The sequence below is a fragment of the Halictus rubicundus genome, unplaced genomic scaffold (genome assembly GCF_050948215.1).
Source record: "Halictus rubicundus isolate RS-2024b unplaced genomic scaffold, iyHalRubi1_principal scaffold0028, whole genome shotgun sequence".
Taxonomy (NCBI): domain Eukaryota; kingdom Metazoa; phylum Arthropoda; class Insecta; order Hymenoptera; family Halictidae; genus Halictus; species Halictus rubicundus.
Genome location: NW_027488569.1, coordinates 1,422,829 through 1,442,227, shown reverse-complemented (window position 1 = coordinate 1,442,227; position 19,399 = coordinate 1,422,829). Strand labels below are relative to the sequence as shown.

The 19,399-nt window shown below is 46.1% G+C and overlaps 1 protein-coding gene across 10 annotated transcripts in view; it reads left to right on the top strand.

Annotated features, from left to right (window-relative positions):
* Mical-like (MICAL-like protein) overlaps positions 1 to 19,399 on the top strand; it is a 321,784-nt gene that overhangs the window by 121,883 nt on the left and 180,502 nt on the right. For 9 of the 10 annotated variants that reach the window (XR_013083775.1, XM_076803827.1, XM_076803826.1 and 6 more), the window contains one exon: positions 7,147 to 7,235. Coding sequence is in view for 6 of the 10 variants with exons in the window: in XM_076803827.1 (XP_076659942.1) it covers positions 7,147 to 7,235 (89 nt within the window). In the remaining 4 variants the exon portion in view is untranslated. Of the gene's footprint in view, positions 1 to 6,581; positions 6,657 to 7,146; positions 7,236 to 19,399 lie in introns of those variants that run through there. The other variant, XM_076803832.1, reaches the window with a different exon arrangement.

Here is a 19,399-nt window from a genome sequence, read left to right as displayed (position 1 = left end):
CGCTCAGTTTTTCTTGAATAAACCATTTGGTCCATGGTCGTGTGGGCGGTTTTCCCAGAAGGAGCTCCATCGGCGTGAAACCCGTACTGTCGTGTATCACCTCGTTACAGCAGGTTTCCACCACTTTCACCCATATGGCCCACGATGTATGTGCCTTTGCCGCTAGCGTGCGGAATATTCGCCCAATTTCGCGATTCACTCTCTCGACAGGGTTACTTTGAGGATGTCTAACCGATGATAATATGTGTTGGATCCCTTCTTCGTGTAACCTCTGTGTCCACTTTTTAGAGGTGAATTGGGTCCCATGGTCCGTCAGCATTTTCTGTGGCTTACCATATTGCGGGATGTAGTTTTTAAAGATGCGCGTGAGCGTTATTGCCGTCGTCGCGTTTTTAACAGAATAGAGCTTAACGAACTTAGTAAATAGTTCTTCAATTACTAAGATATATTTGACACCTCCCCTTGATGTTGGTAATGGACCATAGTAGTCTATTGAAACGATCTCTAGTGGCTTTTTGGGCAAAATTGTTTGCAGATCGAAATGCAAAGCATGTGTTGGAATTTTAACACGTTGACAAATATCGCACGTAGCTATCAATTTACGCGCATATCGGTGAAGTTTTGGAACATAAAAACTTTCAGCAACAAGTGCTATGGTTTTGTCGCTACCGAGATGCGCGTATATTTTATGCACTTCCGTAATTAGTCGGTCACGCAGCTGAGCGGGAATCACGGCCCTGACTTTACCGGTCCGATCCACGTGATATAAAGTATTCTCGTGGATTCTATACCTTTTGATGGTACATTTATCCTGCCGGGAATACTTTTCTATAATCGCGCGGATCCTGTCGTCCCCCTGTTGCCAATTAGACAAACTTTTAAGCGCCTTTGCGAGTTTCGTGGACATGGCTTGCGCCACCGCGGCGAGGATGGGTACTCGAGTTTCGCGGCCTACGTTGTCTTTGTCTGACTCGTTATACGACCGGCTCATTACGTCTGCTGGGATGTTTTCCTTGCCCGGTCGGTACCGAATTTCGACGCGGTAATCTTGAATTGACAAAATCCACCGCGTGAGACGCTGGTTTAATAGCTTACTGCTCATTAGGAAAGTGATTGCTTTGTGGTCAGTTAACAGTATTATTTTTGCACCATATACATAGGATCTAAACTTTCCCAATGCCCAGACTATCGCTAATAATTCTTTTTCGGTGGTAAAATACGTTAATTCTGGTCCTTTCAACGTTCGACTCGCGAATGCTACTGGCCGCAGATTTCCCGTCGCGTCTCGCTGCTCGATCACGGCTCCGACTGCAACGAAGCTCGCGTCGGTGGCCAGGTAAAATTCTCTGCTGGCGTCCGCATATTGCAGTGCCACTTCTTTACAGAAAATTTGCTTCGCTTTTTCGAGCGCTGCCTCTTGTGCCTCGTTCCATGACCATCGTTTTCCCTTTTTTAAGAGGGTCAGTAATGGTGTTGTGACATCAGCATGCTTGTCCGTGAACTTGCTGTAGTAATTTATGAGTCCGAGAAATCCACGTAGCTGTTTTACGTTTCGTGGTACCGGAAATTCTCGAATTGCTGCGAGTTTTTCCGGATCTTGTTTCAATCCTTCTGCCGACAAGACGTGGCCGAGGAATTTGATTTCTCGTCTCATAAAGTGACATTTATCCAAGTTGACAGTAAGGTTGTGCGCCTCCAATCGCTCCAACAAGGTCGTCAGGTGTTGCATGTGCTCTTCGAATGTTCTTGAGAAGCATAAGATATCATCAATGAAGTTCACCACGAAGCCCTCCATTCCTTCAAGTACCCGCCGTAGGGCTCTGACCAGACTTGCACTGCTTGTCTTGAGGCCAAACGGTGTTACTACGTATTCATAGCACCTCCCGCGATACATGAAAGCAGTGTACTTTCGTGATGCTTTTGTTAGTGGAATTTGCCAGAAGCTGCTCGTTAGATCGAGACTTGTGAGAAAATCCACCTTCTTGAAGCGTTGGAAGATTGCATCCGGTGTTTCTGACATTTCGTGGTCGTCAACAAGAGCTTGATTCAGCATTCTGGCGTCCAGACATAGACGGAGCGATCCGTTCTTTTTTAATACGGGAACCACTGGATTGATATACGGGCTCTTGCTGGGTTGTATGATGTTATTGTCCAGCATTCTGTGTATCTCCGCATCGGCCGCCTCTAGATATTTTAGTGGTGTGGGATATGTCCTGCAAAAATACGGGGTGTCCGCCTTTACGTGCAGGTGATGTTCATAGCACGTAAGACGTCCTATCTCCTCTTTCCAAACTCGGGGAAAGGACTCGATCACCCGTTGCAGTTCTTTCTTTTGCCGGGGAGTTGCTTGAACGGCTTCCAATGATGTTAGATTGTCTTGACGCGTGACAGAACCTTTTATTGTTCTGAGCGCTTCCGTTTCGGCACTTTCTTGACTCATCTTGATGACGACTCCTGTTCTGTCGGTTGATATTATTAGTGTGTCATTTGCAAAGTCGATCGTAGCCTTTGACTTTCGTAACGTGTCTACGCCTATGATCAGATCACAGATTAGTCCGGGAACGATTACTACCGGAGCTTCTAATGTAACCTCTGGGTGCGTGATGGTTACCCATATTTGTTTTTTCAGTCGGGCTGATTTACTGCCCGTTGCTCCAATTACGACTGCTCCCGAGACTGGTAGCATGGGGCACTTCTTCAAGTGACCTTGATGTTTTAGGTACCATTCTTCTGACATAGCTGTTACGGTGCTGCCTGTATCGACGAGAGCTTTAACGGGAACGCCCTCGATTTTCAAGTAGACCTCTGGACTGTTATTGGTCCCTAGGACTGGTCTTGATTGGTGACATTCCTCGTTGGTGAGGTCACGTCGGAGGTCTCCGAAAATCGATCCAACTGTTAAGCAGAGGTCTTCCCTAGATGGTTCCTTGGAGGTGGCTCTTATCTGAGTGGGGAAGTCGCTCAGATGTTCTTCTGAGTTCCTCCTTACTCGTTTTCCGAGATGGATATTTCTTCTTCACCAATTCCAATGCCTTCTTCAGGGTTTTCTTCCTCTACCTGCGCCGCTCGAATGTGAGTCGGGCGAGGATTCCATCGTCGATCCTCCTGATTTCGACCCTCGGGACGCCGCTCTTGCTGTGAATAATTTTCCCTAGATGGACGTGGGATTTCTGGCGCCCTGCGTTGATACTCGCCCATTTGACGCTGAGGTTCCCTTGAAGGTCGTTGGCTAGTTTCGTTGGACTGCGGGCGCGGCCCGCTCGACCCGTATGTTTGGCTCCGGGGTGGTGGTTCGTAGCTCGGACGTGGAATCCATTCCTTTTCGCCAGATTGTCTTTCGTTCGTCCGCTGCCGGTTGACCGTTCCGCCATTATCGAATCGTTCTAATAAAGCCAAGAACGAATCGATGGTAGTTATGTTCTGTCCCAAAACGCAGTCGTCCACTGCTTGCGTAAAATGTCGGGCAAGAGACAATACGATTTCCTCGTCAGCAGGTCGTGGTACGAGGTCACGTGCGCCTCCGATCAACCTCATGGCATACGCCACGCGTGTCAATCCGGGTTCTGGGCGATATACACCGGAATCGAGGTTATCCTTTATTTTTCTTTGGATGGCCGTGCTCCAAAATCGTTCGAGGAATAGTCGGGAAAAATGATTCCACGAAGTCACTTGTTCGGTGACTATGTCCCACCATTCGCTTGCCACCCCTTTTAGTGCCTGCGTAATGATAAACTTTAGCTCATCGTCTGGCACTCGTGCGGCCTCGATGAATTGCCGCATCTCGCGGAGAAACCTCGGAGGTTTTTCCGTAGCTTTTCCCTCGAAAACTGGGAGTTTGGGTTTTACGGCGAATGGCCTTGATGCGGCAAATTGCGATGCCTCTAACCTCGTGGATTCGTACGCTTGCCATCGGTTATTGGGAGCCTCTGGCTGGATGGAGACGCGTGGACGGTTCATCCCTCTTGAGATGTGTTGTTCGATGCGTTGCTCACGAGAATGAGGTTCTCTTGCATCTTCATGTGAGGCAACGCGGCGTGGTATCTCCGACAGCGCGAGAACTTCGTCGAAGCCGTCGTGCATCTCCTTACGGAGACGCTCCTCGATCTCTGCGGCCAGCAGTGATTCGCGGTCAATTCGTGTTTCTATTTCGCGCCTCCAATCTCGCATCTCGCGCTTGTGCGCACTAATCCTGTCGTATAACTCGTCGTTGCTAATCATGGTTTCCCTGATTTCGGCTAACCTCGCATCGAGTTCTTGTTCGCGTTTTTTGTTGGCCTCTATTTCGCGATCTAATCGTGATTCTACTGCGAGTTTCCAGTCAGCAATTTGTGCACGGGCTTCCGCGTTTTCAACGTGCATACCCATCCCCGCGGCGAGCTTAACCTCGAGTTGGAGGATTCGTTCGTCCTGTCGCGAAATTTTTGATCGTAAGTCGCGAATCAAATCGCGCAACTGCTCTATACTCATCGCGTCAAGGTGGTCGTCAAGTTGGTCTTTTGGCGGAGAAACTACGTTTGTCCCGGAACCTGACTCGATATTTCTCACAACGACTGGTGTCCCCGGATTTTTCCGCGACCTTGCTCGAGTTTCAGTTGACATGTTTAAGGTCAATTCCGATTGGTTTATTGTACCTGAACCTCGCCGTCCCTGTTCGGGCGCCAAATATGTAACCGTTTATTTTATCTTTTAACGCTTCCTGTGCGTGATCGGCAATGATCACACTTCTTGAATCAAGGGACGGTTACCACCCTTGAATAGCTCGGTTCGTGTCTGTGAGACGGAGAGGTTCTATCTACTTTTAAATCAATCGGAGATGATGTGGGAGGTAGAATGACAGTATATTTTGTCCTTAATGCTTTACAATTTGTTTATGCGTTCGCGTGACGCAGTACGACTTTAAATTCTATTGAGTATACAATTCTAGTTTAATGTTCGCCCATTTCATTAAGCTCTATTATATAAATCATCACCGTGGTGGTGCGCTCGTTTGATTTCAATGGCCTCTACGCCTAGATGTTTCGGCTCGATAGCGCGATTCGCGTTCGGTATTCTTTTATGATTTCGTGACGGTCTTTCGACGGATGTGAACGCGTCACGATTTACCCGATTGCCGGAGGGCCGCCGCAGCACACTTGCACTCGGCTGATTTCTCAGGAAGAGTGCAAGTGTGGCGTCGCGTACAAAGTGTCCGTCACTCTTCCGACCCTGAGGATCGCATCGATCGTCACTGGTAGTGGGTTACGATGCTTTCCGGTGTCGGGGAGGTGACTTCAACCGCACTAACCCGTACGCGGATCACAACGCGATATTCGTGATCCCGGAGGGCCGTCGCAGCACCCCCGTACTCGGCTGATTTCTCAGGAAGAGTACAAGTGTGGCGACGCGTACAAAGTGTCCGTCACTCTTCCGACCCTGAGGATTGCATCGATCGTCGCTTGTAGCGGGTTACGATGCCTTCCGGTGTCGGGGAGGTGACTTCAACCGCACTAACCCGTACGTGTATCACGACGCGATGTTCGTGATTCCCGGAGGGCCGTCGCAGCACACTCGCACTCGGCTGATTTCTCAGGAAGAGTACAAGTATGGCGACGAGTACAAAGTGTCCGTTACTCTTCTGACCCTGAGGATTGCATCAATCGTCACTTTCAGTGGGTTATGATGCTTTCCGGTATCGGGGAGGTAACTTCCACTGTACTAACCCGTACGTGGACTACGACACGATATTCTCAAAGATGGAAGACACTCGGGATTGACACGTTATCCTCGTCTCGTCACCTCACCTGGATTACTATGATGTTTATTTGCTGTCGTGCGGTTTGCACGACCAGCTCCTCGGTTTGAGGTGTGCGCGAGGCGAGGGCAACGTAGTCGGTTTGACTATCGTTCCCGAGTCGGTTTGACTCTCACCGCCGCGTACCGAATTTATGGGATCTTCCCGGATCCGCGTGTTCGCCCGATCGCGCCTAGACGTAGAGTGCTGGATCTATCGCTCGCATCGACCTCCTTCGATCGCTATCGAGTGGGGATCGATGCTTGCGCATGCTAATTAGTGGGAGATCCTGCGATCCTTTGTTACGAAAAGGACAGCAGGACGACGCGGAACGCTGTGGTGGGGGCCCGCGTCACTCGGGCAACGCGTTGCTTGATCGATATGTAATCGATACGGTTACACGCTTAGATTAGGTGTCCTTTCTGAACCTATTATTGCTGCACACAGGTTGCGTCAGGTCTGGATTAGGGCTGAATTTCACCTTCTGGGACCAAAAATTTAGCACTCTTTAAAATACAATTCTGTAGATTTTGACGAGAAAATCCAGAAAATGCAAGTGTTAAAGCGCGATGTTAACTCGGTCAAAGGTTATACGCGTGTAACATTGTACGGTTTACAGGTAACGGCGCCGCCATATTGGTATGTACTCTGTCTTCGTCCAACGAGCAGAGCCGGCGGAAGGTTGGCGTGGGTTAGGTCCACGAGGGTGTGGAGCGGGCCTGTCGTCAGGACGGCTTGACTACGCTTGCAAATCTATGTTATCGACGTAACATGCGGTGGTGGCACCTAGCGACTCTGCTCATTAGACGACGCGCGACGCTGAGTACATATCAATATGGTAGCGCCCTTATATGTCAAAAACGGTTGAAATCGCCCAACTTTATAGGTGTATAACTTTTGAAAGAGTGATTTTCACGCTTTAAAACTTGCATTTTTTAAGTTTTCTTGACAAAAACTATAGGATTGTACAAAAAAATGCAAAATTTTTGGTCCCACAAGAGACTCTGGGATAGGTTTAGGTTTGGTTTGGATATGATTATGTTTAATTTTTACTGTTTTATAGACATGATTGAGCGTGGCGGTAGATATTGTTTGGAAATGACAATAAAATGTTAAAAAAAATTTTCCGAGTCGCAAAAAATTCTTTTGGGAAAAATGTTTTTCATGCAAAATGGGGTTATGTGCAAAATTTAAGTTCAATCGGACTTGACCGATTTTCGGAACTTTAGCCAAATATTATTTATACCACTGTTCTTGGATTCATAGGATATTACAAATTTGTAAAATGGAACAGTATATTTAATAAATGTTCAAAACCAATAAAGAATGACTTGTTTTACCTTTCTCTAAACTAATGCATCGGTCACTTTTTTAAGGATCCTCCCCGAGTCGAGCTACTGCAAATAGAACAACGGAGACTGAAGAAGAGGGGATTGCCCAAGTACCTGAATCTCCAAAACAAAAGGTATGTAAGAGTTCATTGCATTGTAGCATTTGAACCGGTGATTGGTCAGTGATAATATTGTCCGCTGAAGAAGCTGAATTCTTGTTAGAAGCTTATGTACACGTTTTAATGACTTTAAAACAATACAGGTTTACGAGTCGTACTTTATAAACACTTATAATGGTTTGAAGATTGAAGATTTATGAAGATTTATTACGAAGAGAAAAACTACATATTATGTTGCTAATTCAAAAGTACTAAATTTTAAACTTTTCATTATTTTACGGTGTCAACTTCTTGAGGCCGGATTCCATATCCCGTCTGAATCTCATTTTATGTTATTTATAATTAAATAAATATTGTAGTTCAAGATTGTCATATTGATTTTTTCCTCTCAGCTACTAGAGCATAGTAGCATACAGTAGAGCATTTCGTGTTTGGTAATTAGTAAGTGTTTGGAAGTTCATAATAATTTCTTTAGTATTAAGATTTTACATGATTTTACTTATTTTCACGATAAGATGCGAAGTTGTAATTATTAGACGGGGCAGGTATTAAAGGCAGGTGTCAAGGTATTTTTGTGTTATTTTGATATGTATTATTACGCGTTAAAAAAGAAATGGTAACCTATATTTAAACACCTCGTACAGTGACTTTCTTGGCTGATTCTTAAGTGGTTTTTAAAGCGATTTCTTTTATAGTTGTAAACCGTCACAACTACTTTTCATTTCTGAAAACTAGACCCTGGTTTGCAGAACCATACCTAGTGCGCTGGGCTTTGTTGCGCACATCTTAATTATTTACCCCTCGAACCGCGTTGCATGCCATGGAGAAGGGGTATAGCCCGATAAACGAACCAAAATTGATTAAATGGCCGATGAGATGAACTAAAAAATCAGTTTCTGGATTATTTTCCTTACTCAATGGCGAGGAAAATGCAGAACAAAATTTGATGTTAAATACATATGTACGCAGGATGTCCCAAAAATGTTGTACTTCCTTGAAAGGGGTGATTCCTCAGGCCATATGAAGTAACTTTTTCCTTTAGGAAAATATTCTCCGCGGCTTTGTTAAGGAGCTATTAACAAGAAACAAGGACCACTCAGAGCGCTGTTACACCGGACGGGTTCCAGCTCAGCGATAGGTCCTGCTCAGTGTACAGCGCTCTGATTGGTTCTTGTTTTTCGTTAACAATTCCTTAACAACGCTGCGGAAAATATTTTCGTAATGGAAAAAGTTACTTCAAATTACCTCAGGAATCGCCCCTATCAAGGAAATACAATATTTTTGGAATACACTGTATACACACTCTGCAACCGGTACCTGATTTCAACCTTCGACCGGTCACGTGCCAGAGTCACAACATCTGCCACGTTGGGTTTGTCAGACTCCTTACGAAAACCGCCCATAATTTACATTTTTATATACCCTTTCCACAGGAGTGTTAGAAAATGGAACAACTAACAGTAGGTACATATATTACTATCTTTAAAAGGAACAATTGATTTCCTGCTACATTTGTTAGTCTAAAAACTTTCTTCCAATATTCTTCTGCTGATAAATCTGTATTTAAACCTAGATCATCATGATCTAACAGTAAATGTTCTCGCCACTCTTTAAGTAATGTTTGTTCATTTACCACTTCTTTTAAAATAGGAAGTCTTTTAATAATAAATCTCAGATCTCTTATTTCGTAAGATTGTGCTACAAGTGGATCTATTACAGAAATTTCTCTAAAACTTGGATCCTTCGAACCTTTTTTTGATTTGTGATATGTGAGCTTTATATACAAATTTAAACATTCCTTCTCAAAATTTTTCTACTTCACATTCAGGATCTGCTTCCCTACTTAATTCACTAAGGGTCTCTTGCGCAAGTATATACAGGTAGATTTCATCTGGTGATAAAAGTACTTTGGCTTTGTGTGATCAATATTAAAGGCATTCTTTTCCTTACTATTATTATAATAACACGTGTGTATAATGTAAGACACTCAACGTAACTGCTTTATTTGAAGCGCACAAAGTAACATGTCCAGCCATGGGGAAAGGAACGTACATAGATCTGCGGTCAAACACGTTACCCGATGGGTTCGCCATCTGTACATTTTGATATGCATTTAACAACAATGTTTGAAATCTACGTAGTTTGTGGTAATGTTTTTTATGAGTTTTTCAGTCTTAGGTTTCAACATGTAATAATGGGCATTGAGCCTGGAAGAAAACAATAAAATCGTTTAAAATCTCTAGGGCATGTGACATGAATTGTAGATATAGCTTTGTTTCGGCTTGAACGATTGTTCGAGTGCCTGAGGCCGGGACCACTCAGAATTGAACGCTGAGGAAAGTGATGGAGATTGGAGGTGATATACGGGAAACTCAAATGTTGTTTAAACACACTTTAATTATTCGAGACACGACTAGACCTACACCGTTGGCACAAACAAAGAAATGTAAAGTAAATCGAGATACAAAATATATAGAGATATAAAGCGACGATACCGCGAGAAAATGAATAATCGAGAATAGGTGACGAAGTCACGAGCGAATTCTTAATGCAAGCGAGCGCTACGAAGTCTGAACGTATTCTGTCCGTTCGTTCGCGCACGATAACGCACGAAACGTCGGGAGAACAGTTGATCTTATTATCCTAATAGGTGAATTCGGTTCACCTTTGCTCGCGAGGTGAGATTCAAACGGAGGTGTTTGTCGCCGGTGGCGCGGCGGTTTACGCGAGCGAGACAACAGCCGCTAGGTCGCGCGTTCGTAACGCGAAAACAATTACGAAACGATCACCAACGGTCGGAACACCTTCACTTGAATGCTCCCTTTTTATGCCAATACTGAACAAGCTTCGTTTATTTCTTAAAAAGCTTAATATAGTCTCTGTAATTCTTAAAGGATCTTTGAATATTTGATCTATGTCAAAATATGCTTTGAGTGTGTCACGTCCTAAATAGGACCAGTTAAGAATTTTAGAGGCAGATAAAACGCAGTGTCGAACGTACCTGCATACAGCGGCTACGGTTCGGGAAATTGAGGATTCTTCTAATTGAGGATTTTTTAGGAAAACTAAAATTATCGATTTATTTTAAAAAATAGTGATTTTGAATCTGCCATTACAAAATTGATTTTACAGATATTACTAAATATATTTAAGCACATATGTGAGAGTACAAAGTATAAATAATGACAATAATAATAATAATAATTTTACCGTTAACTCGGTATTCGCAGCTACTTCGAAAATTCTGTGAACAAAATACTCAACGACGTTCAACTCGCGAACAATACACTTTCGGTGTTCACTCGCGAAACTATTTATTTTTCGCTATAGTATTTTACAGTGTTCAACTCGCGAACAATATACTCTCGGTGATTACTCGCAAAACTATTTATTTTTTGCTATCGTATTTATCAGTTGTCAACTCGCAAATGATTTATGCAAAAGAGCTAGTGCTGTGGAGCTAGCACCCCTTTTATAGGCTGACCAGTACATTGTTTTTCAAAGATGCTGGTTCAGACGTCTGTAACTACACCCTTTTATCTCATTGTTTTCTCCTGATTAGTTAACTCTATGCTGATAGGATCCTTTTATTATGAAATCGGTGACTTTTTCATACAATTCCTTTCCTGTTGGTTCACCGGATGTAAACCGAGCTTCAGCTGCGTGTCTTCGCAGGAAGTTAAGTTAAAGTTTTATCCTTATCTGTCTATTATTTTCGCTCTGATTTAATGCGTCATTAACAAGTGGTCAGAAACAAGATTTAATTGTATCTAACGGGTGATCCATAATAGTGGTCTCCGGGGCAATAATATCGTTGAAACGCATTCCGCGATCAACCTCGCGGGCCTGGTGTTACATTTTCAACGGTTAAGAAGTAATTTCGCAAGTACTTCCTTATTATTTCTTTACCAATATTTTAATTTGAATGGCTCTCATTTTCTTGAATTTAGAATCTACAAAATATGAATTCTAGGGATTAATAATCGTTTGTGACTCCTCCGAAATATATTCTTACATTTCCTTGAGTTTTAACGTTGTGTGTGTGTGTGTGTGTGTGTGTGTGTGTGTGTGTGTGTGTGTGTGTGTGTGCGCGCGCGTGCGTGCGTGCGTGCGTGCGTGCGTGCGTGCGTGCGTGTGTGTGTGTGTGTATATATATATATATATATATATATATATATATATATATATACACACACATATATATATATATATATATGTATATGATTGATGATTGATTTATATAAATGATTGATGTTCCCATATATAGGGTGTTCGGTAACTGGTGAGGCTTTGTTTTCGAGAAAATCGACTTTGAATTTTCGCCGGGTACGCGTGCACTTGATCATGTCTCGATATAACGGATCTCATTGCAGAATTATGTATTCGGCAGAATGGGCAACATTATCAGCAATTTCTGTAATAATAAACTTTATGATTACTTCAACATCCTATTTCATTGTGTGTTTCTAATTTTCCGGTACGATAAAAACAAACTTGCAACGAAACGTCGTTTCGCTCGTTCCGTTGCTAACTCGCGTCGCGACCAGGCCCGCGCCAATCACCGCGTTGCCCGACAGCGCGCCAATCACGATGCGTCCCGACAGCGCGCCAATCAGCGAGCACCGACACCAGTCGAGATCCTCGCGACGCGACGGGGCTCTCGTTATGGTCTGCGCTGGTCAATATAGATCCGGCCGAAACCGGCAACAAGCGAAGTTTGTCGAAAAACACTCCCCAATTCTCGTTCCAGTCTCTCATGAGCAGTCGCCCCGCGAACACCTCTCTTGAGCGCACCCACCATAGCAGCAGTATTGTGGCAGTAATAGTGACCGACCCAGGACGCGGCCTTTACGCGCCGCAATCCCTGCGTCCTAAACAATAACTGTCCTTTTCAGGACATTTAAGGACAGTCCAATTCACTAACTAACAGTGACACTCGTCTTCTGCAACGGAAGAACCAGGAAGCAGCAGCCATGTGAACCGTAAAATCGGCGAAAAATTGAAAATCACGGATGACCAAAAGAACAACATCCTGATAAACCCACCTCATCAACAACAAGAGGCCAAAAGACAGCGCACCGAGACAATGATCAACTCTATCCCAAACAATACATGGGTCAGCACCACCAAGCTATCAACTAGCAACAGATTCGAAATATTCTCAACTGAGGCTTTCAAGAATTTTGCTGACACCTCTGGCCAAACAAGCGAAGTACGTATTAAAAAACAACAATGGGCCGCGTCCCTCCGTCCGTAACCCAAATATACCAAAAAACCCCGTCCGACCCCCACCCATTTACATCAGACTAGCAGAAAGCGAGGTATTAAAATTCAGTCAGGAACTAGAATCCGAAATAGGGAAGAACTTTTACATTAAATTCCTCGGGAATCAGCTCCGCCTCCATTTCAGTGATACAAATTATTTCACCGAAGCAAAACTTGCTTTCCAGAAAGCAGGACTCAAATTCCATACTTTCGCTCTCCCCAGCGAAAAGACGTTCACGGCCATTCTGAAAGGACTCCCCTCGATCGACACCGAGTCAATCGCTACGGAGCTTCAATCCCAAAAACTGAACCCCACGAGCGTTGTCGCGTTCAAATCCTCACCCAATAATACTATCTATAAAATTACCTTCGGATTCGTCTATTACTGCCGGGTCTACTGGGAACGTTTCACGAAATCCAGAAACTACACCCAATGTTTCAGGTGCCAAGCGTTCCGACACGCTAGCGCCAACTGTTTTAAAAATCCAAAGTGCGTCAAATGCGGTCTCGAGCATTTGACCAAAGATTGTGTTAAATCACCAGACTCCCCCGCTAGATGCGCAAACTGCAGTGGTTCGCACACCGCGAACTTCTCGCAATGTCCTAACCTTATTGCATACATCAACAAAAAAGCTGCCATCCACCCTCCCAAATCCAACATAAACTTTCACTCTCCCGACAGAGAAATTCCTACCATCCGCCAAGCCTCCAAAGCCACAAGTAACCGCTCATTTAGCAGCGTAGTCAAGGGACAACCCCCCCCCCCCCGCCCAAACATCACTCCCAATTCAGCCTCAGACTTTTCCGATACAAATAAACTCGAAATCTTATTTGATGTCATCCAGCAACTGTTCTCATAAACCATCTTCTCCCCAACTCTACCTGGAGCCATTATGACATGGAACGCCTGCTCGCTTCTTACCAAAATCACCGAGCTTGAACTCTCCCTGACCTCTAACAACGTCCTGATCGTCACAATACAAGAAACCTGGCTGTCCTCCTCCATTGACATTATCTTTACAAACTATAACATTACCAGAGCTGACAGAAGCGACGGAAGCCCCCGCGGAGGCGTGGCCATACTCGTCCACAAAAACCTCCGTTACCACCCCTTCAGACTCAAACCTGTCGACAACCTTGAAGCAATCGCAGTAAGAATAACCAACCTAAATCTAATCATTATCTCGGCATATTGCCCCAAGCAAACCCTCGATAACATTGCCCTTGACTCCATCACGAACTTCAGTCTCCCATTCATTGCCGGTGTAGACCTGAACGCTAAACACACCACCTGAAATAACACTACCAATAACAACACCGGCAGAACCCTTGACAACCACATGGCCACCAACCGATACTCCCTAATTGAACCCCCTACCGGCACCTACTTCAGGCCCAACTGTACGCCCACAAAAATAGACTTCTTCCTGGTTAACACACTCACAAACCACCTTTGTGAAGTGTTCAATGACCTCTCCTCCGACCATCGTCCAGTCCTACTATTACCCTACCTGAAACACTCCTTTACCACCTCCTCCCCCATCACCAACTGGGAAACTTACCAGACCCACGCAGCAAAAATCCCAATCACACCAATCATCTCCTCAATCCAAGATATCGACCTAAAGGTCTCCCAATTCCAGAAATACCTTAAATCTTGCTTCCACAAATCCACCTCCTTCATAAACACTCCCGATAAGTTTATCTTACCAGACGAGAAATTAAAATACATGATCCGTCTCCGAAACACGGCCAGGAAAAGATGGCAAAGAACCGGAAACCTAATCTCCCTAGAATATTACAAGCAGTTGAACAAATCCATCCGCAGTAGAGTCAACATACTTAAATCAGAACGCATCAAGAACCAAGTCAAAAACGCCAAAAACACCCACACTTTCTGGCCCATTTTCCGAAAAATCATGAAAAAGCCAACCAACATACCCCCTTCTGGACGTAGCTGGAAACTACCACGACGTAAATTCACCTCGGTCTTCGAAGAGGCCTACAGAACCAAATCTCCCCTCCAAACACTTATAAACCAGAAACTCCAAGACTTCCATTTAAAAGAACACATTACCCCCTCATCAAGCTCGGACATTATTAACTCCCAAAAGCATCAAGGAACTAACCACTAAGTTAAAACCCAGAAAAGCTTGTGGATGGAATGGTTTCTCTCCCAACCTAATCATTAAAGCCCCCAGGAATGCATTCGTACAACTTTTCTATATTTTCAAGGCGTGCTTCATGCACGCATACTTCCCCAAGGCCTGGAAAATAGCCAAGGTCATCCCGATTCCCAAACCCGGCAAAAATCGAAAACTCCCCTCGAGCTACAGACCCATCAGCCTTCTCCCCACACTCGGAAAACTTTTCGAGAAATCCATCTACAAACTGCTCCTGTCTCACATCATAGAAAAAAACATCCTAATCGATGCCCAATTCGGCTTTCGGAACTGCCACTCAACAATCCACCAACTGATCCGCACAACCCAGTTCCACACCCACCATGTTAACACAAATCGTTTCTCCGGGATGGTCCTGCTGGACCTCAACAAGGCCTTCGACTCAGTATGGCACAACGGCCTCATCTACAAATTAATTAACCTCGGCTTCCACCCCAGGCTAATAAAACTCCTCCACTTCTACCTGGAAAAAAGATCCTTCTTTGTCCAGATAGGCGGCAATAAAGCCGACCCTGCGCCCATCCGGGCTGGGGTACCGCAGGGGTCGGTCCTGGCCCCCCTCCTCTTCCTCCTATACATCAACGACATACCTCACTCCAACAACTCATCGCTGGCCCTTTTTCCTATTGTCACCTCCATCTAACTAAAATTCTACAAGACCACCTCGATAGAATCAACCACTACCTCTCAGAATGGAAATTAAAACTAAACGGAACAAAGACTCAAGCCATCCTATTCACTCGGAAAAGGAAACACCTGAAAAAAGGGCTCCCACCCCTCAAAATAGACAATGCCCAAATCGAATGGAGCAAGGAGGTAAAATACCTGGGTGTGGACCTAGATTCCCAATTAAGATGGGGTCCGGCAGTGCTAGATCGAAGAAAAAAAGCAACTGCAGCCCTCGGGGCTGCCTCTGTCCTGATCGGCCCTAAATCCGGGCTAAACACCCACCTCAAACTTCTAATATATAAGACCTGTATCCGCTCAGTCATTGCCTACGGGGCACATCTCTGGCACAATGCCGCAAAAACCCACCTCACCTCCTTACAAAGATTACAAAACAAGGCCATCAAAATAATCTTAAAACTACCCATGGACCACCCCACATCTGAAATTCACACATTATGAAATATCCACACTCTCGACAAATTTCTTCACTCCATAGTCAGAGCCTATAACCCGGTTGAACATCATAATTCATTGGTACGCAACACGACCTCTTTCGGAAGATCAATGCTACCATACTCCCCAAAAATCCGCTTCCCACTGGACCTTCCAATTACTCCTGACACACCATCCACCTCACATGCTGCCGCGGCCCCAGCCTCAACCAGACCACCACTACCACTTCACCTACAGTAGCAGCAGCCCCCCCCCCTCACCCCCAACACCAAGCACCATCAATCAAGCAACATCCAACAACAACCACCAAAACCACCACCACTACCATCATCACCAACAGCAACAAACAACAACTACAACAACAACAAACAACCAACAACCCTGAAGCTGCAGCTCGCCTGCAGTCGACCTCTATAAGTTTTTTGAAAATTTTCTTATAGCCCCAACCCAATAACGGCTCCGGCCAAACAGAGCCCCTCAGACTATCTAACGATAAACTCCTCATGTTAAAGGGTAGTGAGCACTTGCTCAAGGAATCTTTACCTCAACCCAAATGATCTAAACACAGGCTAGTCCTGTTAAAAAAAAAAAAGCAATAAGCGAAGTTTGTCAGGATCTGCTCCCTGAGGTTCTCCTCTGCGCTCCGGACTACTCGCAGCCTCGCGGTAAGCGCGCATTCTCGGGCTCTCCCGCGCGTGTATGTGAACACGTTGGTGTTGGCCAAGAAGGCATTCTCGGACTCTACCGTGTGCGTGCGTAACCAGTGCCGCGGGACAGTCCCGAGATGGCTAGTCGGGCGTCCAGTGAGCACAGGCACTGCGACGCACCGCACCTCCGGCACTCTCTCTCTCTCTCTCTCTCTTTTCCCGCGCCCTGTATCCTCGATTCCCGTTTCCCGCGATCTCGTTCACCGTCCCGCGGCCGTGCGCCGCGCGCCTAGTCCTCGGTCACCCGCAGCCGCGTTCGAAGCACGTCTCCTCGGGCTCTCGCGTGAACGTGCGACGGCGCCGGTGTCGGGCGAGTGCGTATCCTCGGGCTCTCCCGAGCGCGTACAAACCGGCACAGCGGTCTGGCTCAGGGCGGCGAACCGAGCGTCTTGCCGGTCCGTTTACGAGGCGAACCGCGTCCCCGCGAGCTCAGCGTCATACGTGGGACGCCAATTCACTAATACCCACGCTGAGCCGCGCCGCTTCCTGTCTGCGTCTGTTTCCGTCGCACTCCGTGCTCCCGTTCCGCGCTCTGGGTCCGTTTCCGTTGCGTCTCGCGCTCCGCGTCCGTTTCCGTAGCGCCCCGCGCACCGCGGCCGTCCGCGTCCATTTCCGTAGCGCCTCGCGCCTCGCGCTCCGCGTTCGTCCCGCATCCGTTCCGCAGCGCACCGCGCTCTCGTTCCGCTCCGCGACCAGTCCGCGTCCGTTTCCGTAGCGCCTTGCACTCCCGTACCGTTCTGCGTATAGTTCCGCGTGCGCTTAGTGACAAGAATTAGAATTAAGCCTAGCGTAGCATCCGTGTAATACCTCGTCGTCCACCGACGTTTTGTCCCCAGCCGCCTGTTCCAGCTGGGACAGACGACCGGGACACCGCGACGACCACCGTCGGGCCAGCGGGCAACCCCCGCCCGAATAAATAATAGTTATTGCATCCCGTTGTTCAGTTATTTCCACCCTCCTGCCCTCTCGAAAAACACTGGCATGCTCGAGCATCCACGAGAGAGGATCCGTAACGCGACGTAACGTCACAAACTTAAACTGCGATAATGATCCATCGAGACAATAATCTATAGTGAGATTCGTTATAACGAGAAATGATCAAGTGCACGCGTACCCGGCGAAAATTCGAAGTCGATTTTCTCGAAAACAAAGCCTCGTATGAACAAATTTTGTTCTATATTTTCGACTTATTTTTCCATGTAGAATCACCCCCTTTTCGCTTATACCACCAGTTACCGAACACCCTGTATAATGTTTTTTAAAAATTATGATGCTTATTTTAATAGATTATTATTATATCTTCCTTCTCGCGTATCATCATCGAATTTTCATAGCAATTCCTTTATCTGATTACTTATTTAGTGGCAGTCGAACCACCGGACGTGACAAGTGTGTAATCGTTTATTTATCCTTTTGCGTGCTTGCGCGTATTTCTGTTTCGCGATCGTACCGACGCGTCCAAACGACTATCCCCACGTTACTGTGGACCGTCGCAACACATACACGCTGCCGATCTCTTAGGAGACGTGCATGTCTGGCGACACGTGCAAGGCTACGATCGCTCAGCCAACCCTGAGGAGCGACTTTTCCGAACAAACGTGAGTCGTCGTAACACACGAGCACCCTGCTGATTACTCGGAGGTGTGCACGTATGGCGACACGTACAAGGCGTCGGTCAGGCAGCCGACCCTGAGGATCGCATCCGTCGTCACCTTGGTGGGTTCGCATGTCTTCCGGTGTCGGTGGGATAACTTCAACCGCACTAACCCGCTCGCGTACTGCGACACGACTTTCCCGAACGACGGAGGGCCATCGTAACACACAAGCACTCTTCTGAATTCTCAGGAGGCGTGCACGTATGGCGACACGTACCAAGCCTCAGTCGGCCAACAAACCCTGAGAATCGCACCCGTCGTCACTTGGCAGCGGGTTCTATGATAATTGGCGTGATTGGCATAGTGAAGCGTGATCGGAACTCTGAGCAAACGCGTAGATAAGCGGTTTATGGTCGGAATAAATTTTAAATTTGCGACCTTCGAAGAATTGCCGAAAATGCTTAACTGCTTCGAACACAGCTGTGAGCTCTCGATCATAAGTACTATATTTGATTTGCGATGGTGAGAATTGGCGCGAAAAGAACGTGAGGGGTTGCCATACTTCGTTCCAAAATTGCTTGATAACGGCGTCCATGGCAAAATCTAAGGCATCGGTGACCAAACAGATTTCCGCGGACTCGGAAGGATACTCAGGTACGGGACAACGGCCATGCAGAATTTCCATTCTATGGGCCGACGAAGTCAGAGGTTGAGAATGCGACGAACCGCATCAAAAGTACTGATACTTGTACTATTCGCGGCGCACAGCTTAAGAGCCTGCTGTCTGGACGCTGGCGTGAGAATGTGGCACACTCACAACGCTAGATCCGCGTATATGTACACGAGGATTGCAAGGGTCCGGGAGTCCGCAAACCATTTCTCTTTTAAAAGACAAATCTAGAGCGCTTGACCCCTCACAAGTCCTACTTTTGCGTTTTCTATAGTCGTAACAGCCGTTAGATTGGTGAGATCTTTAGCGATCCTGTATACTTGTGTCTTTAAGGGCGAGCGACCCTGATCGCCCTTGGGTACTGCGGGGACGACCGTGCTCTCGGGGCTGAGTTGTTCCATTATTGCGTCTGCAATCTCCACCAACTCCTGCAGGAACGTGTTTTTCGACGATGCGAGGATACCGCGACATTGTGACGGCAAATACTGGAAAAAGACCGTGTCGTTAACAAGTGCACTGGACTGGTTACACATGCGCGCCAATATTTGTGACAGTTTCCCGTCCATTGAAATGCCTCCACTAAGCAACTGTCGCATTTTGGTTTCTTCCGACGACGCGAACGCAGCCATTATACGCT